The following is a 23,201-nucleotide window of genomic DNA, read 5'->3' as shown; positions in this document are numbered from 1 at the left end:
CATCCTCTGTGGTCGTCTGCTTAGCTTCCAGCCCAATAGTATTTAGCAGGCACCGCTTATTTAAAAAAAAAAAAAAAAGATTTTGTTATATTAAGAAAACTGGTAGGTCCGGTATTTCTTTTACCGATCATTTAAGATAGAAAAAACTGTAACTGTGAGACTCGTGTAACAACTTTATAGTTTCAATTGAATAAGTACCCATGAAACAAAAATAATGTATTCATTTATTGAGCACAACATAAATCCAAAGCTAGACTGAGTTGAAAACTTTGTCTACATAGAAAAATGAAGTATGAAATTTACAAGAGTCAATTTTTCCACACAGTATACAAAAACTCAGCCACTGCTTTTTGTAACTATGGGCGATTCTGCAAAACTTTGAAAGAGCAAAATCAAAAAATCTATAATACTACGTGTGCTTCTAGCATAACTTCCAAAGTAATTACTGTTCAAATAGTAAAGTAGGAAATGCCATAATACTTTGGGATTGTCTGACAAATTAGTGATATAGGCCTAAGAGTTGCTTTTCGTCTTACCATTTTAAATTGAGGTATTGAATTGTACGGCTAAGTTCTGGACAGGCAGTGCCCACACTAAAATCCTTGGTATCTGCCTTGTGTTTTTATTGCAACCAAAGTAGCCTATCATTTCCAACGCCATCCGATTACTATGTTAAAATAAATATCTACATCCACACTGTTCCACCTCCCAACCTTACGTTCCGCCTGTAGAAACCCTTCTTTAAAGCACTTAGTTATTTACATAATAGGAAATCAACTCCAGAACTAAACATATTTAACTTGCAAGTTGTTTAAAAAGTGAAAAGTGAGCAACGAGTTTGATGAAGATTCTTATGTTAACTTGAACAAACCCAAAAAATGTATATACGTTCTTCTGCTTTGTTCTAAGATATGTGTAGGCGGTCGATAGAAGAAAAATTTGCACATTTTAAGTTGTAAGGTTACATACCATTCAAGATAATAATTTGTGTTTGTCACAAAGTTCCATGTTCGATATTTCTTCAGCAAGGCAACTGTCCAACACAAAGAGTTCATTTTTTAACACTTTTGCATACGTTTAACACTATTTCACTGTGAACTTTACCAGTCATTTCCGTTCACTGATGTGTACTCACCAGAACACAGAAGAGGCTGAAAATTTGGATAGTATGGAGCAAATATGTTGAGGGACAACAGAATACCCTCCCAAACAAACAGCAAACTGTTTGAACAAAGTGATCCTTTTCATGCGTAAAATGTAGGCACATTTTAATGCTTGAGAAGTACACAGAATTCACCAATTTGAAACCTGCCAATTCTAACGTTAAAGCAGAATCACTATTTTATCCAAGTTCTGTTTTTGTAGTAGGGTACATGTGGCAACAGGTAAGCTACAAATGCCAGAATGTAGGAGAAAAACAGGACTGAGCTAGTTTTACTTGAGAATGTTTTCTGTTTTTTTTTTTTTTCCAGTAGAATGCCTCACTCTCCATTCATTAATTTAATGAACTGTAACTGCAAAATTACAGTATGCATTTAGTGTCTATCATATCAGGGAACCTTTGATAGCTAACATTTTGCCTCTAAACGTATTCAACATCCTTGTACCCAGGTCCATTTCTTACATCTTGGCTTTAAAATACAGAAATGATGGAAAATGCCTGACGTACATTTGATTTGGCGACCTTAAACCAGGATAATCTGAAGGAAGACCTGAAGCACAATACAATCACAAAAGTTAATCTCGGGTTAAGATTTACAAGGTTCTCAGGCGTGACAAGAAATGTAAAATTTGGGAAAGGACCTGGCATTGAGTAGTTGAATATTTTTTAGATGCACATGAGCTGAGACAAACCAGTCTATTTTGTGGACCATGTTTTCGTGAGGTGCTGGCAGCAAAACACACAGCTACCCTAATTGTTATTTTACTGTGTGGCTGAATTTCCCATAAGTGTGGATCCAAAACAGATTCCATCTTTACAGCTTGTACAAGGAGTTCCAAACTGCTTTAGAGAGTTATGGGTAAGCCATTGCCAAGAAGAAATTTAGGTATTCTAGAAGACTCAGCAACAAATTAAATTTTCAAGTGCCAAACATGATGTGGGTGACAGCCAGTGAGTGTGCAGGCCCTCCCCATTCTTAAAGGGTTGGCAGCAGGGGAGATTGAAGATAAAGAGATTCCTTGTGTGTGTTTGGGATTGTGTGCAAAAGCTAAATGTGCATACTTACCACAGCAGTTTGCATGGTACAGTAGTACTTCGAACAAAATGGAGGGGATAGGAGGATTTATGGTCCAGTGTATATCCTCCAAAGAACTTAATAATAGAATATGATACACTGTTCCAAAAGAATAGGGAGAAGGAGTAAAAGAGTCCTGATCATCAGGAGCAAGAGTCCTCACACACCATACTCGGTGTCATGCTTCATCATCGGACAGCTCCTCGTCAGATCGGCGCTGCAATGTCTGACGGGCTCCCCCCTAAAAAGGGGGGGCTCTTTGCCGGAGATCTTTAGTTTTGCCGATGATGCCGCGGAGCCAAGTATGGGTCCGTGGGGAAAGAAAATACTGGAGTAAAGGATAAAATTGGCTCAGGACCCTCACTAATTGTTTTATTCTTTGATGTTGGGAGATGGCCAAGATTAAAAAATGGCAAGGGAGTGAAAATCGAGATAATGCTCAAACACTCACACAAGACAATCGAATAGAGGAAGTCGGTAATTATCCGAAATTCCTTAATATGCGGTCGACATGTTTCGCGTCTTCTTGTGGTCCCAAAAGGATCCTATGACGCTTCTTCAGGACCTATTAAATAATTGGACTTCTTCAATCGAAACCAAGGAGAAAAAACATATATATGTATATAGACTCCTGCAATCTATCGTTTACAGTCAAGGCGTCATCAGTCACTTACTAGGATGAAACAGGACTGGCTTTTTCCTATCAGTCACCCAACTCCACTAGAGACGGGGCTTCATGGGATCACGTAGGCCTGATGCCCGATACACAACCATTTTGTATATGTGTCGGTGTCCTGACGCAGCACCTACCCTCAGGCTCCGTTCCCGTCTCGGGTTCTCGGCTTGACTGTAAACTGTCCGCGGCATCATCGGCAAAACTAAAGATCTCCGGCAAAGAGCCCCCCCTTTTTAGGGGGGAGCCCGTCAGACATTGCAGCGCCGGTCTGACGAGGAGCTGTCCGATGATGAAGCATGACACCGAGTATGGTGTGTGAGGACTCTTGCTCCTGATGATCAGGACTCTTTTACTCCTTCTCCCTATTCTTTTGGAACAGTGTATCATATTCTATTATATGGTACAGTAGTAGCCAAGGGGGAACATAAAAGAAAACCAGTGCACCGTGTTAATCACTTTTACAGCCCCTTTCAAACGTGCGCCTGCTGTGGGAACATTGGGCCAACACTGACCGGCTGATATTATACTCCATTTCCTATTGTCACTTTCATGATACAGCCAACTTTCTGTGCTATCTTCTACAACTTACTGCAAATTTTGATTTTAATCTCGGTTGTAGTATTCTTTTAGGTGTAAGCGAGACCTGTTCAATGTGTTTTTTAATTACATTCAGAAAAATATCCTACCAAGCTAAATTGGTGATGAACACTGTCATGGACAAAAATAGATAGTATGGGTCGTTAAGAACATGCTGAAATGTTTTAGGAAAGTACTTCTACCCTGATGCATTTTCGGCACGCAAAGAAACACATTTTCGAAAGTCTTGAATATAATCACAATAAACATAAAACAAACTTGTCTCAAATTCTGAAAAACTGAAACACAAGATGGTCGAAAAAGAAACTAATTTGAAGGTCCAAGCTGTAATCAGACTTGAAATTTGAGAACGATTACAAATTTCTCTTGACAAACATTAAAAGGGTCCCCTTACAGGTACTTTTTATCTGTAGGCTTTTACCAATTGCCAGCGTATGAACTTCAACTCTGAAATGTGTCTGTAAGCTGATTTTTCCAAAAGCTGTAAAACTAAAAAAAGTGTGTAACTGCTCGTGTGCATATGCATCGCTCCATACATCTCTCCCCATTCCCTGCACCCGTTGCTTATCCACCTCGGTTTACCAAAAATATCCTTGGGAGTCTTGTTAGTGATTTATTTGACCAACCGAGACATCTCAAAGCAAGAGCAGGGAACCTTTCTCTGTGTCTGAGGGAGGGATTCCACCCACTGCACACAAACAATGTGGCTAAACCTGGTGCAGGGGCGGGTCCTTGTGGCTGGCAGAAGGTTGGGGCAGGGCCATCCCCATTATCTAGTGCAGCACCCCCAACATTCCAATGCTTCTTTAAGGCATGTAACAAATACAAGGTGTCTCTGATATTATATGGATACCCCAGGCTGGGAGTTTGTGGTTTCTGTAATGGGTTTGCATTCCTCAAACATGAGAGCTGCATGCATAGAAGGTTGCTTACTTTTCTGGTATACCTATTCGGAGTATGGTTTTGGATGATGGAAATTACCATACCCAGTGATTTAAACCCTGTCTCAGTCAGAAAGAGAGTGTGATGTGGTGAGAAGTTTGAATAAAAGTATTCATTTTAATGTAAGTTCTCTTAACTTATATTGAGGTACATCTGTTTAGTGCAGTGGGCCATGTGGGCAGCCGGCAGTTATTTATATTTTGAAATCAATACTTCAGGTTTTCAGTCACCAAAATGAAGTTAATGCACACGTCCTGCCCAAAGGTGAAGGCGTGAATGTCTCGAACAATTCCAAGTGTCATCCACATGTGCTCAGGTCCTGCCTCTTCTTGTTAACTGTGCACCAATCACAATCGGCATGGCATTCAGGAAGTCCTATGTGCTTGAGAAGATACGGGAGCAGCATCCCAATGCAAAACTCCCCCCACGGCTGGTTACCAGGTGGAAACAGTCTTATGATCCTATTTATTTTGATGAAGATAATGCTTTGTAAAAAGATCCAACTGTTCCTCGAGACGAACCGCGTTATTTCTGAAAAACATTCCAAAATGAAAATATAAAGTTACACACATCCTGATGTATTATAGACTTTACATCCATGATTTTCTACTAATGCAAACAAATAATTGACCTGGAAAAACTATTGGTTAAACATTAACATTTTAACTCCCTGCATACACAGCAACTGACTAGTTTGTTGCCTCGTGGGTTCACGAATATTGCAAGATTTTCATGTAACATAATAGAACAAACAGTAGACAGTATTTCTTTAAAATTAGAAAAAATAGCATTTGTAAACACTATAGACAGTGTTTAAATGTAGGACAAACAAAAGTACACTGTTCCACACGAAAGAGTGGCTTGGGAGACCTGAACTATCAGGAGCAAGAGCCCTCAAGCATCACAGTGGATGACTAGCATCATCATCAGGAATTTCTCCTCGCCAGGCCGGCGGTGCAACGCCTGACGGGCTCCCCGCAGGGGCACCAAGCCGTACTGTTCTGATAGTGACTGGTGAGTTCAAACTATCTGGACAGGCATGCCTATATTCGGGCACCAGCACACAAAGGAGAGAACAGAGAAATTATAATTAAAATTGGTTATTCATCACTACATATCTCATCATTTTAATCAATACTCTGGGATGAAGACCAAGATTAAAACCAAAGGAAAGTAATAGGTTGAGTGTTAATGCTCAATTACTCTCAAAGAGCATTAAACAAGGAGGATTATCAGGAGTACTTTTGTTTGTCTTACTATTGTTGGGAGAGTGTACACTGGACCAGTTAATCTCCCGGTCCCTTCCCCCCCTCTTTTTCTAGAGTGTTTAAATGTAATCAAAGTAGGGAAACCGGCAAGGTGAAAAATAAAGCTTTCTATTGAAAATGAGTTTTCCATCATCAGTCCTCTAAAGTGAAAAAAAATACTTGGACGAGATCAGTTTTTATTTTTTTATTTTTTTTTATGCGCCTCATCATTCACAGAATTTGGAATAGTCTCTTCAGGATGTAACACCATGATCAAGCACTGGCAAAACCAACAGGTCGCCTATGCAGAGCTATTTATTGGCTTTGTCAATGTATTTTAGCCAAGTAGCAGAACAGCTCGGATGCTGGGCAACATGACCACAAGTTATCAAAAAAAAAAAGTGCCCGTTGTTGGCCATGCCATCGCTCCCTCACTTCTCCCTTATGGCTGGCGGGCAACATCTGACTCAAGGAACAGGCAACACTGACAATGAGAGGGAGGATGGAAAAGGGGCCAAAAAAAAAGCGCAATGACAGGGGCCAACGCTGGCCGCATCATATTTTTTTATGACAGGCTGGGTAAACATGGAAAGCAGGAGGGGGAGGGGAAGAAGCAACACGGATAAGAAAAGGTAGCGAGGGAGAAGCAACGTGGACAACAGTCAATGAGGGGAATAGGTTACAGGGTGGGGATGAGAGTGGAAGAAGCAGACGGACAACTGGGTGTGAGGACGGGAGGGGAAGAAGCAATACATAATAGGGTCAGAGGGGAAGAAGCAACATGGGTAGTGGGAGGGGAGAAGGCAATACTGACTCCCTTCAGTTATCCACATAATTGGGAAGATTTGTAAACAGGCTGAAGGACACTCGTATACAGACTTATAAGATAACCTTCACGTCCGGCCTAAAAGTGCCTAGAGGTGGTTGTTTCAGATAATGGTACTGCACTCAGTGCTTCATTTGTAACTGAAAACGAGCCGGTGCCCAAGGTTCACTTTTGAAACATGCGGCTGCTGCATTTAAATGTGCGAACCATCTCGGTCCTCTTTAATTCATGTACAGCCACTCCCTGCCTTTTCAGCTCACTCTTGCAGCTTTCGCCCTTTGTGATGCTTTTTCGTTTCTCTCTTCCTCCCCTTTCCCATATGTCTTTTGCTTGCAGTAAATGCCTGATGCAGAAAACTAAAGTCTCAGTCCTCAAAAATAAGTGCTGTTGCCCTGCACCGGAAACCACCAGCTCAAATTAAGCACTGGCAGTACTACAGAGGTCTACGCACTCTGATGCAGACATACATCTTTCTGATGCCCTTTTCCCACCACAGATGTTCAGTGCCTGCACTCTATGGCTCTTATCTGTGTTGGCCGGGATTACAGTCTGTGACCTTACTTGAACCAGTTGGGGCCATTTTGGCAGTGTGACATGTACTGACATGTACTTACGTATTTTTGTAGATGAGTCATATCTAATCATGGGCCGCCGTGAGACATTCGGAGTGCAACAATTGATAAAAGGTGCGAACATTTTGGCAATGCATTTGCACAGGTGATACCTTGTAAATACGAATCTGGCAAGCAGTGGTATTTAAAATGCTTAGTTAAGATGTACATTTGACCTTCTTTTCTCAACAATTAAGTGATAATTGTTTGTGCTTACATATGGGTTGAGGGTCTGACGATAAATTTAGCGCTTGCCTCCTTTGGAATTATTTGCAGTCACACAAAACTCTACCTTATTTGCAGAGTTTGTTTCTCTAGGGACATTCAGTGGTTCAGTAACTTGCCACAAAAAGTGCTTGTGAAATTAGCACTGATTTATTGCATTGTGACATGAAGCAACACTGGGGGTGGGGTATGAAGGGAGGGCTCGCCACCAGCAGAAGGACAGCCATCAAGCTGAAGCAATCAGTACTTGGTGGTTCATTTTCCAGCCGAAAAAAGAGGAAGTGAAGCTCCCATGTGCTGGCCAGTTACAAGAGTGACAACTAATGGTCAACAACGGGCAGGCTACAAGCCCCTTGTTGTATACAATATCTTGCAAGCGAGAGCACATGCAACTCATGCGAGACATAAAAAATGTAATTGTTGTGCAACTGTGCAGGTGCTCAGACAGTGCATAGGAGCACACTGTATCAGTTTGTACCCGCAAAGCTTCATACCTTGAAAGACCTCAGAGTGGTGTATGATCTACTGCTCCTTTACTGTGTTCAGTGGCCTATATATGCATCCACACTTTTGTGGTTCAAGTACTCAATGAGCCAGAACAGGCTGCGCAGACTGGAAAGACCAGGCCTGCCCCATCACTCCAACCAAGAAAGTTTGGCCCAGGCTGACAAATTCCATAATTTGGAAGGCCAATCCTTTTGCTAATCTGGGAACATCCCCTTTTGAATGCAGCCATTTTCTATAAAAAAATAAGCATAGCTCATAACTTTGTGATCTATTGGCATTGCTAATGATTTCTGCTGATGAAAAGAGGCACAATGACGCAACTGATCCTGGCCGTCGCATGATAACATAGGTGTCTGCATGTGTCACAAGGCATGCGGAAACCTATGGAATGACTTGGGAGGCGATTTACTTTTATTTATATACCAATCCAAGGTAGCAGATGCTATTAGGATCTGTGTATGAAAAAAAATATCAATTCAGTTGCTTGAAAGCGCTTTTGGCATCAAAGAATGGCCAGGAAGCAAATACCGGCCACTCACAAATACTGAAATAAAAACAAAATATGTGTAGCACTATGGGATTGGAAAGCAAAAGGGTAGCAGGTGAGGTTGAAGCTACGGGGATTGAGCAGGTACCTGGGGAGCAACATGGGCACTTGAGGCTGGGCCTGGAGGAGGTAAAAAAAAAAACAACAAAAAATAAAAAACATGGAAGGTGTGGGGAAAGCAACGGCCGAGCTTGGGGTGGGAGGATGAGAAAGCAACAGAGCATGTCTGGTTTCTTGGCGGGGAAGCAGTACTCAAGGGAAAGAGCTAGAAAAAACATGTGCACTCTTATGGAGTGCTGAAAGAAAAATGTAGTTCCATGAATGTGAGCAGTAGAAAGGGCAATAATACATGTTTCTTTAATTACAGCGTAAAGATATTCCTAGTACATTCTTGTATCGCAATTTATAGATCGTTTGGGTAAAAATGATTCAGTCAAAAGGATGAGAAATATGCTACGCTGAAGGGGAGGGCCAAACACAAGAAGAGGAAAGCAAGGCATTGAATAAAAAGCAAGCAAATGAGAGTGACAACTAAGCCAGCAAATGGTAAGCAATAAGTGGGCTGTAAGCCCATTGTAAGTTTATGTTACAGTTGACAAGAGGTCTTTTTCAAACAGGCAGTTAAAAGCTATATGGAAGAAGAGACTTTCAAAGACACAAGGGGTTGCCTGTATGCCAAAAGCTCTGTTAAGGCTGCTGTTAGGCTTTTACCTTATCTCGTAATCCTGGGACTTTGGGTGGGGTTTTGATATGTTTGTACAGTAGAATTTAAGTACGTCTTCGTGCCTGTAATGAGGCTTATATCTCTCCTATTTTCCGTACAAGGCATGGCAACTGTCACGAGGCTCCTATTCTGGTTATAAGACTGCATGTTTAGGGCAGCAGCACCACCGAGTGTGGGTGACTGAGTAGGCCCGAACCGTCTGGAAGCTGTCAGCCTAACTTCTGGCTAGCCCGCAGTGCCTCAACCTGGAAAGAAAGAGGTGATTTATCGCAACCTAAACCAGACACTCCGACTCATAAGGGAAGCCATGGTCAACAGACCATACCCTGTTCGCTCAGTTACTCACACATGCCAAGGCAGAACATGAGATGCAAAATGGATTTCAATGCATTTATTGAAGCAATTGCATCTGATTATAAAAAGCATGATCTGCGATAAGGCAGATGAAACATACAGTGATCATCATTACAATCAGTGTGAAGAAGTTAAACAACCCCACCATATTTGTATGATTCTAAAAGCCTAAAGATTCCTACCTACACCCTATGTCTGAATCAGGGAGCATAGCACTGGTAACCCTTTGGCCTGTCCTGATCTAAGGGAGGGACTCCGACCACATACCTGAAGCGGCTGGCAAGGATATGCCTGTTGTCTGGATGGCAATCTTCTCGGGTAGCTGACGAGTCCGTGCCAGGATCAGCAAAGCTGTCAATAGAATGACGTGGGCCCCAAGACGGCCAGGACTGGAACGCCCTCTGCCCCCTTTAGGCCCATGTGGTGTTTATATAATAAATCCTTCAGTGTTCAAAGAACAGGTCTGATGTACTAAGGTGTCTAGCTATTGGGGACTGACTCCTGAGCTACTGGAGTGGCAATATGAGTTCAAATATCAAGGTCCGAACATGACAGCCTTGAACAGGGCATCAAGTGTAGTGTATAGAAAGGAGTGATAAAATGTGTAGCTCGAACAACTATGTCTTCTCAGAATGAAGCAGCTGATTAAAAATAAAAACAACGAGGTAAAGGCTGGCTGTGCTAAAAAATATAAATTGAAAAAAACAAATCTACTAGTAAAAGGCACAGGCTATGGGCCTAATGCTAAAATAAGGTTGTCCAACCAAGGAACTACGGAGAACCCACAACGCCACAGGTAATCAGACATCATAATGCAGCCATGTCTTTCACTAATATAATTCAGATGAACGTTATTCGCCGTTTTTGAAGTTAGGCTAAGATTTGCTATTGCATTCCTGTACCATACAGCGTTTTATCTCCGATAACTCACGAAATGTATGTAAATGATTAGTATTTTGTGAAAATAAATCCTTATTGATGGGGTTTATGCATTTTCTATCATTTAAATTTCCTTCAATTTATGCATTTTGCATATTTTTCCTACATGAGTGAACGGTTCAAACAGAAAACGACTTGTAGGAAGTCTGAAATTGGACATGTGTTGTGGAAGGATGTGGTGCCTGAGCTAAGCTTCCTGTATAACTTTCGAAACTGTAAAGAAAATACATTAAGCAGGTGCATCTTTTTGTACTTTTGCACACACAGGCATACCCCACCTTCAGATTACATCTGCACAGTCGAAGTATATTTTGCGTGCCTCCAGTGAGATGCAAGAGAATTAGGTTTTGGAGCGCTGTTCTGAAGTTGTGCAGACGTATATGCCTAATAAACCAAGAAGTAGTAAAATCAGAATTTAAGAATGTATTTAAATGAGGAAAGGCCAATGCTTTATTTTATCCGTAGTCCCCAGCCCCCTTCTTATTTTATCTTGCAATTATGGTTTTACTAATTTACTTAAAATCCAAATCCATCATTTTAATGTGGCTCCGTTGTGGCCCCTGTCAGTAGAAAAAGATTACAAAGCTATTTGCATGACACAAGGATAGTGGTCAGATCACCGAAGAGGTTGCCCTTACAAGGGACACTGAGAATCTCACAGGTGTACAGGAAAACCTCAATGAAAATACAGTAGGATAAGCATATTCGAGACATGGTAGAATACAACCCACTGTCGATCTAAATATTTTTTGATTTATCTATCCCAGGGAACATCAAGAGCTTTCCAAGTGATGGGGGCTTAATGAAATAAGTGTAAAATAGCATAGTAGGGAACAATATTGCACACAGTTCCTCAGAACATACAATAATTTGAAAGAGGTGTGTATATAGCGTACAGGAAAGAGAACAATAGTGTGCATTTCCTCTACCATAGTATAAAGAGACTATGAAGATAGTCCTGGCCATTATGAGTACATCGTAAGGTTGGACTATTTACAACAACTGTATAGAAAAGAAAAGGAATGTGGTCTTTAAAAATACAAACTATCCTGTGAAAATGAAGGTAAGCTGATTTTATTTCATGTGGGCAAAAATCAGCATAGGTTTACATTAAGATTGGACTCAGGTATTTTATAAGAACACTTATATTTTTAGGTGTTTTTTTTTTTTAGCTTGCACGTAAAGATCTCAAAGGACTCAGATATTATCATTTCTATGGGGATGCCATTACATACCTTAAGTGCAGAGAATAAGTAGAGGGTAAACATTTTCCTGAAGCAATGAATTTCTGGACAAGGAACAGATTTGGAACAACGTTATACTTTGTTCCCTAATATAGTTAGTATATTGGATTTAGGGGTGTTCAGTCGTATATCCTTCAAAGTATTGCATGCCGTTTTAAAGTGCATCCGACTGCCAGAGGCAGCCATTTAAGCGTTTTCAAAACTGGGGCTACTTGTTCATTTTACATGTAGATAAACCTGGCAGCAGTAGCACAAACTGCTGTTCTCAAAGGTGGGGAAGGAGGGTAGGGAGGGAGGCATCTTGATCGGGGACCAAGGAAGAGCAGGTTCCATGATCTTGATGTGAAAAGACGAGCTTCTTTAAAGTCACCCTTTGGGATAAAGAGTTTGACTAATCTGAGTAAGTGTATTTAATAGTAAGCAGATGTATTCATTGATTTGATGTGGGGGTCCATATTCAATTTGTTGTTGACACCACATACTCCCATTACCAGGGAAGAGGAAGATCCCTTGTGCTTTGCTGGAGCTGCTTGTGTATACCGTAGAATGGAAAGGCTCACACCAGCAGTTAATTTGTGGCAGTAGTTGCCGGTGGGCAGTATGTGCACTTTCTTCTGAGGTCAGTCATTTGGCTAGCTTGCCCAGACTCAGGAAGTCAGAGGATATAGCGAACAACTTGCCACCTGGAATGTCTTGAACTGAAAGTAAAATATACAGGACCAGACGGAAAGGATCAGAGGACCTGGGGAGGGGAAAAAAAAGAGAAAGGTTGGCACTAGGGAATCTCCTAACAATTGCTTTGGGGACCCCCACATTTCTATTAACAAATTAGGCACTACCTCAAGTATGTTGATATCTTGTTCAAGAAAGTTTACACAGATGTACCTCTGCACGCTAAGTGCCTATTTTGGGATGAGAAGTCATGATGATTTTTTACTTGAATGGAGAACGGTAAAACCTCGGGATGCTGCCTGTTGGAAATGGCCTTTCTTGCAGGATTTCCGCCCAAACGTTTTGCCTTCTTCCTCCTATTTTGTCTGTTTTTGTTGGCTTTAGAACTCTGGGCACTTTAGCACTGCTAACCAGTGCTAAAGTGCATGTGCTCCCTGTGTAAATTGTATTGGTGAGCCCTGATTGGCATATTTGATTTTCTAGTAAATCCCTAATAAAGTGCACTCTGTGCGCCAGGGGCCTGTAAATCAAATGCTACTAGTGGGCCTGCAGCACTGACTGTGCCACCCACATAAGTAGCCCTGTAAATATGTCTCAGTCCTGCCACTGCAGTGTATCTGTGTGCAGTTCTAAACTGCCATTTCGACCTGGCAAGTGGTCCCACTTGCCAGGCCCAAATCTTCCATTTTACTACATGCAAGTCACCCCTAAGGTAGGCCCAAGGAAGCCCCATGGGCAGGGTGTGGTGTGTTTAAATGGTAGGACATGTACTGATGTGTTTTATATATCCTGGTAGTGAAATACTGCTAAATGTGTTTTTCACTATTGCAAGGGCTAACTCTCCCATAGGGTAACATGGGGATTGCCTGGAAATATCTTTAAATAGTAATATCCCCTTGGAAGCAGATAGAGGTATGGAGTTTGGAGGTCTCTGTACTCTCAAGTTAAAAATACATATTTTGCTGAAGATGGGTTTTGAATTGTAAGTTTGAAAATGCCACTGGGGTTGAAGTCCTGGAACTGACCCCAGGAAATGGCAAGTGTGGCAGGAATAGTGCAACCCCATAGTGGTAATCCAAACCAGACACTGATCTCTGATCATGAACCATCATCAGTCCCTTCCAGGTCCACATCGCTTTATTAAATCACAAAGACACAACCAAAGGTTATGCAGCGGGAATCCAATCCGAGACCTCTGCCTTGACGCCAGTGCTAGCAGGGGATGAACACTCTTTTAGGCTCAGATTCAGACCCTATTGTATTTGGGCTTACAAAATGCCAATGGGCTACACACATCTCTTAAAACACACCTAGACTCTCCGCTTGGGCCACCAATGGAAGAAAGTGCTTTGTTTGCCATGGTGCTGTAGAGTGCAGATGAGGCACTAGAGTTGCAGTTGCCCACTACTGAGAAGAAAACAAATACAATGACAGATTCTGCAACCAGGGCCAGCATCTGAGCCATTCATACCATATGTAGATGCCAGTCTGACTGTATGGTCCACGCCATCCCCGTGCCTGCCAGTCAATCACCACAGAATGGCATCCATTGACCTGGACTTCATAATTAAGCATCATACACCAGAGAGCAATACTGTTCAAGCTTGAACAAGCAAGGTCAATCTGGACATATTTTTGACCTTGGCCATGAATGTCAGACTGGTGTCATTTGGTCCATGATGACTGGCACTGCTATCCTGGGATGGCAGATAAAGACTTAGATCAATGGTGTATGCCCTGGCTATTCACAACCGCTGAGAACATGCAGTGTCAGCACATTAAAACTGGTCTTGATGGCAGCCCTTAAAGAAATACATTCCAGCTGTGTTTACCTGGCAAGCGTAGTTAAGTCATTGGTACATTTTATAAAAGGTTTGAGCAACATTTTCCCCCTCTAAATGGTTTGTTATGCTTTAACAGGGCCTGCATTTGGTTTTGACATTTCTATGAACATGCACATCTACTCCTCAAGGTTCTTTACACTTAAAAAAATATATATATATTATATATATATGGAAAATATCACTTACCCAGTGTACATCTGTTCGTGGCATGAGACGCTGCAGATTCACATGCTGTGCATTATCCTGCCATCTAGTGTTGGGCTCAGAGTGTTACAAGTTGTTTTTCTTCGAAGAAGTCTTTTCGAGTCACGGGACAGAGTGACTCCTCCCTTTCAGCTCCATTGCGCATGGGCGTCGACTCCATCTTAGATTGTTTTCCCCGCAGAGGGTGAGGTAGGAGTTGTGAGTATGCTAGATGTGCCCATGCAATGGAGTAGTAATGTATGTACCTAATGTCTATTAAACAATATTTATTTATTTACATATTTACAATTTTTCATGCAACTAAAAAACGGCTACAGGCTACCGGGGGAGTGGGAGGGCGCATGTGAATCTGCAGCGTCTCATGCCACGAACAGATGTACACTGGGTAAATGACATTTTCCGTTTGGTGGCATGTGTAGCTGCAGATACACATGCTGTGCATAGACTACCAAGCAGTAATCTCCCCAAAAAGCAGTGGTTTAGCCTGTAGGAGTTGAAGTTGTCTGAAATAATGTTCTTAATACAGCCTGTCCTACTGTGGCTTGTTGTGTTGCTAACACGTCTACACAGTAATGCTTAGTAAATGTATGAGGCGTAGACCAGGTGGCTGCCTTACAAATTTCTGTCTTTGGTATATTCCCAAGAAAACCCATTGTAGCGCCTTTCTTTCTAGTGGAATGTGCTATTGGTGTAATAGGTAATTCTCTTTTTGCTTTAATGTAGCAAGTTTGAATACATTTAACTATCCATCTGGCAATGCCTTGTTTGGATATAGGGTTACCTGCATGCGTTTTTTGGAAAGCTACAAACAATTGTTTTGTTTTACGAAATTGTTTCGTTCTGTCAATGTAATACATTAGTGCTCTTTTTATGTCTAATGTATGCAAGTCCCTTTCAGCTACTGAGTCTGGTTGTGGAAAGAAGACTGGGAGTTCCACAGTTGAGTTTAGATGGAATGGTGATATGACCTTTGGTAAGAATTTTGGATTTGTACGGAGAACCACTTTATGTTTATGTATTTGTATAAAGGGTTCTTGAATAGTAAATGCTTGTATTTCACTCACTCTACTAAGTGATGTGATGGCTATTAGAAAGGCTACTTTCCAAGTAAGATATTGGATTTGACAAGAATGCATGGGTTCGAATGGTGGGCCCATGAGTCGTGTTAATACAATATTAAGGTTCCACGAAGGTACTGGTGGTGTCCTTGGGGGTATGATTCTTTTTAGTCCTTCCATAAATGCTTTAATGACTGGGATTCTAAAAAGTGATGTTGTATGTGTAATCTGCAGATAGGCAGATATTGCAGTGAGATGGATTTTAATGGAAGAGAATGCTAGATTAGACTTTTGTAAGTGTAATAAATAGTTTACAATGTCCTTTGTGGAGGCATGTAGTGGTTGAATTTGATTAGTGTGGCAGTAGCAAACAAATCTTTTCCATTTGTTTGCGTAGCAATTTCTTGTTGTAGGTTTTCTCGCTGCTTTAATGACCTCCATACACTCTTGTGTAAGATTTAAATGTCCGAATTCTAAGACTTCAGGAGCCAGATTGCGCGATGCTGGATTCGGGTGTCTGATCTGTTGTTTGTGTTGTGTTAACAGATCTGGTCTGTTTGGTAGTTTGATGTGAGGTACTACTGATAAGTCCAACAGTGTTGTGTACCACGGTTGGCGAGCCCAGGTTGGTGCTATGAGTATTAGTTTGAGTTTGTTTTGACTTAGTTTGTTGACCAAATAAGGAATGAGTGGGAGAGGGGGGAAAAGCGTAAGCAAATATCCCTGACCGGTTGATCCACAGAGCCTTGCCCTTGGACTGAGGGTGTGGGTACCTGGACGCGAAGTTTTGGCATTTTGCATTTTCTTTTGTTGCGAATAGGTCTATGTTTGGTGCTCCCCAGCGGTGGAAGTGATCCTGTAGGATCTGGGGATGCAATTCCCATTCGTGAATTTGCTGGTGATCTCGACTGAGATTGTCGGCTAACTGATTCTGAATGCCTGGTATGTATTGTGCTATTAGGCGAATGTGGTTGTGAATTGCGCAATGCCAAATCTTTTGTGCTAAGAGACACAGTTGTGACGAGTGTGTCCCCCCCTGTTTGTTGATATAGTACATTCTTGTCATGTTGTCTGTCTTGACAAGAATGTGTTTGTTGGCTACTAGTGGTTGAAACGCTTTTAATGCTAGAAAAACCGCTAGCAGTTCCAAGTGATTTATGTGAAGTTGTTTTTGTTGATTGTCCCATTGACCCTGTATGCTGTGATTGTTGAGGTGTGCTCCCCACCCAACCATAGAAGCATCTGTTGTGATAATAGATTGAGGCACTGGGTCTTGGAATGGCCGCCCTTTGTTTAAATTTATAGGGTTCCACATTTGAAGCGAGGAGTGTGTTTGGCAGTCTATCAACACTAGATCTTGAAGTTGACCCTGTGCATGTGTCCATTGTTTTGCTAGGCACTGTTGTAAGGGCCGCATGTGTAATCTTGCATTTGGGACAATGGCTATGCATGAGGACATCATGCCTAGTAGTTTCATTACAAACCTTACCGTGTAATGTTGGTTTGGTTGTATGCTTGATCTTACATTTTGGAACGATTGGACTCTTTGTGGACTTGGAGTGGCAATTGCCCTTTTTGTGTTGTGTTGCTCCCAAGTATTGTTGTATCTGGGATGGTTGCAGATGTGATTTTTGGTAATTTATAGAGAACCCTAGTTTGTGTAGAGTTTCTATGACATATTGCGTATGAAGAAGACACTGTTGTTGAGTGTTGGTTTTTATTAGCCAGTCGTCCAAGTATGGGAATACGTGCATGTGCTGTCTCCTTATGTAAGCGGCTACTACGGCTAGGCATTTTGTGAATATCCTGGGGGCTGTTGTTATTCCGAACGGTAGCACTTTGAATTGATAGTGTATGCCGTGCATTACAAACCTTAAGTATTTTCTGTGAGAAGGATGGATGGGTATGCGGAAATACGCATCCTTGAGATCAAATGTTGTCATGTATTCCTCCTTTTTTAGTAAGGGAACTACGTCGTGAAGTGTTACCATGTGGAAATGATCTGATTTGATGAAGAGATTCAGTGTTCTGAGATCTAAAATAGGTCTTAACGTTTTGTCCATTTTTGGAATTAGGAAATATAGTGAGTAGACGCTTATTCCTTTTTGGTGATTGGGTACGAGCTCTATTGCTTGTTTTTGTAGCAGTGCTAGGACCTCTATTTGTAATAGGTCTAAGTGTTGCTGAGACAGTCTGTGCGTTTTCGGTGGCCCATCTGGAGGGAATGTTGTTTATGCTATGCAATAACCATGTTGGATAATTGATAGGACCCATGCGTCTATGGTAATATGTGTCCAGTTTTGGTAGTATGTGGTTAACCTCCCCCCTACTGGTGACAAGTGTTGGGGTGTTGTGACATTGAAGTCACTGCTTGGTCTGGTTTGGTTGGTTGGAATTTTCCCCTTCCCTTTGGGAATTGTCCTCTATAGGAACCACAAAACCCTCCCCTTTGGTATTGTGATTGATAGGTGGGTCTGGTTTGAGAGGTGGAAGGTTCAGATGTTTGTTGCCGAAACCCTCCTCTGAATTGTGTTTTTCTAAAGGTGCCTCTGACTTGAGGGGAATAGAGCACGCCCATGGCTTTGGCCGTGTCCGTGTCTTTTTTTTCTTTTTTTCAATGGCTGTATCGACTTCCGGCCCAAACAACTGTTGTTGATTAAACTGCATATTTAACACCACTTGTTGAATCTCTGGCATGAATCCAGAAATTCGCAGCCATGCATGTCTGCGAATGTTTAAAGCCGTCTTGACTGTCTGTGCTGCCGAGTCTAGTGCGGACCTTATCTGGTTGTTAGATATGGCCTGTCCCTCTTCCACTACTTGCTGGGCATGTTTTTGGTGTTCCTTGGGCAATTGCTGTATGATTTCTTGCATCTCGTCCCAGTGTGCCCTGTCGTAGCGTGCAAGTAGGGCTTGTGAATTTGCAATTCGCCATTGGTTGGCTTCTTGTGGTGCCACTCGCTTGCCTGCAGCATCAAATTTCCGACTTTCTTTGTCAGGTGGTGGAGCATCTCCTGACGATTGAGAGTTTGCTCTTTTCCTTGCTGCCTCTACAACCACAGAGTCCGGTGTGAGCTGCTGTGTTATGAACACAGGATCTGTTGGAGGTGGTTTGTACTTTTTTTCAACTCAAGGCGTGATAGCTCTTCCCTTTACAGGCTCCTAGAAGACCTGTTGCACGTGCTTGAGCATGTCCGGGAGCATCGGCAGACTCTGATAGGGTGCGTGGGTGGATGCCAGAGTGTTAAAAAGGAAGTCATCCTCAACTGGCTCTGTGTACATTGCTACGTTGTGGAACGTAGCTGCCCTGGATAGTACCTGCGTATATGCAGTACTGTCTTCTGGTGGTGACAGCTTTGTTGGATAACATTCTGGACTGTTATCCGATACTGGTGGATCATATAAATCCCATGCATCAGCATCATCCTGGGTCATCCCAGTATGTGTGGGTGACTGCATTATAGGTGTTCCCACCGTTGACAATTGTGGTTAGTGCGGTGGGAATGGTTGTGGTGAGACCATTGGTGGTGGAGATTTGTCTCTAACCACTTTTGCCTTTGGTGGCATTTCCGTTTCCTGAAAAGCAAGCTTCCTTTTGGATTTGAGTGGTGGTAAAGCCTGAATCTTGCCAGTCTCTTTTTGAATATGTAACCTCCGTTGTGTATGGTCAGGTTCTTCCATACCTAACTCTTGCTCGAATCAATGTCTTTCCTTAAGTTGGCTGGAAGGTCCTTGCTCTTCTGTATAAGAGCTTCTTTTCGGCTCCGAAGCCGCTTTTTTCGTTACCGAAGTTTCTGCTGTTATAGACTTTTTCAGTTCCGAGGAGATTTTTCGGGATTTGGTTGATTCGATCACTCGGTGTCTAAATCGTTCAGTGCCAGATTCTCGACCGGAGTCGGAATGTCTTCGGCAACTCCTTGGCCTTTTTCGGTGCCGATGTTTGGTCACCTTCCTTTCGGAGGGTTGAGCCATGGCCTGCTGGCAGTGGCGTCCCCATGGCCTTAAGTGTTTTGGTATGACCCTGAGTTTGGGACGGGGCAGGTTTACTCACGGTTCGTTGCACCGTTGAGGGTCGTTCGCTTTCGGATTCATACGAGTCCGTCTCTTGGATGGAGATACTTTCCTCCTCTTCAACGTCGAGCTGTTCTTTCGGTTTCGACGCCATTTGCAGTCTTCTTGCGCGTTGATCCCTCAAGGTCTTTTTCGATCGAAACGCTCGGCAAGCTTCACAGGTATCCTCTCTGTGTTCGGGTGACAAACACAGATTACAGACCCGGTGCTGGTTTGTATAAGGATACTTTGCGTGGCACTTAGGACACAAACGGAAGGGGGTCCGGTCCATTAGTCTGGGACGACGGGTGTGGTCCGGCTGACCAGGCCTCGGTGAAGAGTGGAAGCCCCGAAGGGCCGCCGAAGCGGTCTTGATGTCGGTGCTGATACACTAACACTAACCCAGTACCGAGCGATAACAATACCGTAGAATTTTCGATACTTTAGCTAACTTTCCCGATTCGAAATACGGAGCGAAGAGGAACACATCCGAACCCGATGGCGGAAAGAAAACAATCTAAGATGGAGTCGACGCCCATGCGCAATGGAGCCGAAAGGGAGGAGTCACTCGGTCCCGTGACTCGAAAAGACTTCTTTGAAGAAAAACAACTTGTAACACTCCGAACCCAACACTAGATGGCAGGGTAATGCACAGCATGTGTATCTGCAGCTACACATGCCACTGAACATATATATATATATTCCTCCTTGCAATTATGTTTGCATGCATATTGAGTGAACTTCAGGCACTTACGATGCAATTGCCTTTCACCATCCTCTTTCTGGACCAATTTGTCAAGAGACCCAGATGGCCTCCTACCCAAGGTTGTGATTATGTACCATGTTACCCAGTCGATCACTCTGTCAGTGGATAGTGTGCCCAACCTCACCCTTCAAAAGAGGAAGAGACTCCATTGCCTTGATCCTAAGAGGGTGATGAGCTTTAACAGCAACAGCACAAAGGTGGATGACCTTGTCAAGGTGGATAGGCCTCTTAATAAAATGTGCTATTCACTGGCCATAAAACAGCTCCCTGAAGGCCTGTAGGCTCATTCAACCATGGTCAAGGCTGAAAACAGCTGTTGCTTGAGGGGTGCCTCTTCTAGACATTTGTCACTTCAGTCACGAGGTTTAGCAGAATTTTTTCATCTAAGTCCACTCCACCATCATTAGAGGTACTGCTATGGTATTGATTTTAAAGGTGCATAATCTGCAGTTAAAAATATACATCAGGAGAACAAGTTAATTACTTTTGGTAATGCTCATTGTGGTGGATAATCTGTCTAACCCCAGATTTCTTCACTACCCTCTCTCCTACCCGTTCTGTGGAGGGGCCCATTTGCCAGCTAAAAAGGTCCAGAGTTAGGCATTCAGTCCCCCATCTCAGACAATTTGTTCTATGCTCTCTCTGGGAGCACGGAAGGAGAAAGATGCAAGAAACTTACATCAGCGTGCAAGGGTGGCACTGAAATGTCTCAGTTCTGTCACTTCCAAGGTGTTATGAAGTCACCGGAGCAATATAGCACCACCTGCCAGAACGTGGAAGTATTCTCCGATCGTGTCCGGCGTTGGCGAAATCTGTAGTTATAGTATCCTTCAGAAAGAAAGCTAATGAAGGGAAGTGACTTGAACATTTATGCCAACATTATGTTTCAGAAAGATATTGATTTTCTGTTGTGCAATATTTTAATGAATTGTTTCAAATAGCTATCCAATAGAGGACCTTTAAGTTGGGGTTCTTGATGTTTAAAAATGAATGGGTTAAAAGACTGTCTACAGAAACAGCAAGTTGTTTGGCGTACTGGAGAAGCTTAAAACAGAATGTGGTTTGTATTATAAATGTTTATGTTAATGGTACCAACCTAACTCTATGGACTTAAACAAATATGAACACGCTCAATTCTGTTATACCTCTTCTGGTGACCGGTTTCGGGGACAGGGTGTATAGTATAGAACAGTTGGTAAAAATAAAAAAAAAGGTAAAGCGGAAACACACAGAGATGCAGTGCCTATGAGAGCTACCATTCAAGCGAAGCCTTAGCTCTTTATATTTTTTGCTGAAAACATGTCCAATTATTGATTTTATATAACAAAATCAGGAGTAGCCGCTTACAAAATGAAGTGAGTTAACATTCCTGAGAACAGTGCTATGTAGTTAAAAGAAATACCGAAGGCCTCATCTGGTCATCTTGTGAAGGGTTCTACTAGAATCAGAACAGGTAATAATGCTTCTGAAGCTTCTTACAACGAGCTTGGGCCATGTACAGGTGACCCCATGTTGAGAATCATTGTAGAGAGCTGCTAGAGCCGTTTGAGGAACAAGTTGGACTTCACATCTGTCTGACCAAATGTTGTATGTACCCAGAGAACTTTGCAGGTCTAGAAATGCCACTGAACATCAGAAAACAACGAAAAAAATGCCATCTTGTAGGAGCAGGTCCTTTTTTATTATATAGAGTCCTCCATGACTTCTGCACCACAGATGAAATAATTTGAGAAAGAAGAATCGCACAAGATGATTTTTCAATTCAAAGGCATGCAACTCAAGCATAGACTATATATTCATTCCACTTGTGCCTGGATTTACTGAAAAGGAAGTGCTATGGAGGATGGGCTGTGATAATTAAACAAATAAGAGGAACATCACCACCTAAATGACTACATTTTAAATCTGCAGTGAAACGATGAGACACAAACATTTTTTAAAGCTGAGAGACAGAGTGGAACCCAAAATCTCAAGCAAATCATGAATTAGATACTACCAACACACGTTCGACAACTGCGAGCCTTAGGGAAGGCTACACTCATGGTGTTCAATGGCTAACAAACCCTGGACTGTCAGAGTGTGGTGAGGAATATAAATATCTCGTCCCAAACGGTTTTCACAGGATGGTTAACCGGTGAAGCTTTAAGAAGTATAGCTAAGAGTCAGTAAGCTCTGGGCCCCAACCTACTATAAAATGAGATCTTGAAGTTGTAACGTAAGTAGAAGAGGCCAGTTCTGAAGATAGTTCACAAAGTCATACACAAGCCCAACCTGCCTCTGTCCTAGACAACGTTTGGTGTGATCCTGCTGTACAGAAAAGTCTCTACAGATAACTCCACAAGCTAAGGGTCACTCCGCTAGGTCAAAGGAAAGATTTTTAAAAATATTGTTCACACATCTGCAAGAATAGTCTCCCTCCGTTTTTTTTTTGTTTTTTTTTTTTTTTACAAATGTTAATTTATATTTTACTGTGGACTTAATTTTAATTTCTGGGAGCTCTCCATCATATGGTGACGAGAAAAAAAATAAACCATGTGTACCTAGCTCACCCTGCACTGCACATATCACATTTCTAAATAAGAAAGCAACAAGAGCATTTTATTATAGCTGTGGTCAAGCTTTTGATTCCGATAAGACACTTCTAGCTGCAAATTCCTTACCTTAGAATTCCCTGGCGTCAGCTTCGAATCCGGAATTTATTCTGCTGAGCAGTACCCTGCACGCACAGTCGGGTGGCGTCGTTCGGATCCGCATGCGTTGTGCGGCTCCTTCTATATACGCACCACAATAAGTGCAGGACCCGAATAGAGTTGCCCTTTTTTCAACGTTTTGTCAAAGATTTTTTCAATTGTCTGTGCGAATGACTTCGAGGAAGACTGGATTCAAACTGTGTGGCACACGTCATAGAGCCATGTCGGTCACTGATACACA

At 42.2% G+C, this 23,201-nt stretch overlaps 1 protein-coding gene across 3 annotated transcripts in view; it reads right to left on the bottom strand.

Annotated features, from left to right (window-relative positions):
- Positions 1 to 212: 212 nt before the first annotated feature.
- Positions 213 to 23,201, bottom strand: part of MFN1 (mitofusin 1) — a 206,586-nt gene continuing 183,597 nt past the window's right edge. For 2 of the 3 annotated variants that reach the window (XM_069213075.1, XM_069213073.1), the window contains one exon: positions 3,187 to 4,983. In XM_069213075.1, coding sequence (XP_069069176.1) covers positions 4,914 to 4,983 — 70 coding nt within the window. In that variant the 3' untranslated portion in view covers positions 3,187 to 4,913. Of the gene's footprint in view, positions 2,464 to 3,177; positions 4,984 to 23,201 lie in introns of those variants that run through there. The other variant, XR_011199355.1, reaches the window with a different exon arrangement.

This window comes from Pleurodeles waltl, chromosome 11 (genome assembly GCF_031143425.1).
Source record: "Pleurodeles waltl isolate 20211129_DDA chromosome 11, aPleWal1.hap1.20221129, whole genome shotgun sequence".
Classification (NCBI taxonomy): domain Eukaryota; kingdom Metazoa; phylum Chordata; class Amphibia; order Caudata; family Salamandridae; genus Pleurodeles; species Pleurodeles waltl.
Note: the sequence above shows the minus strand (reverse complement) of the source record. Positions and strands in the feature narration are given on the sequence as shown.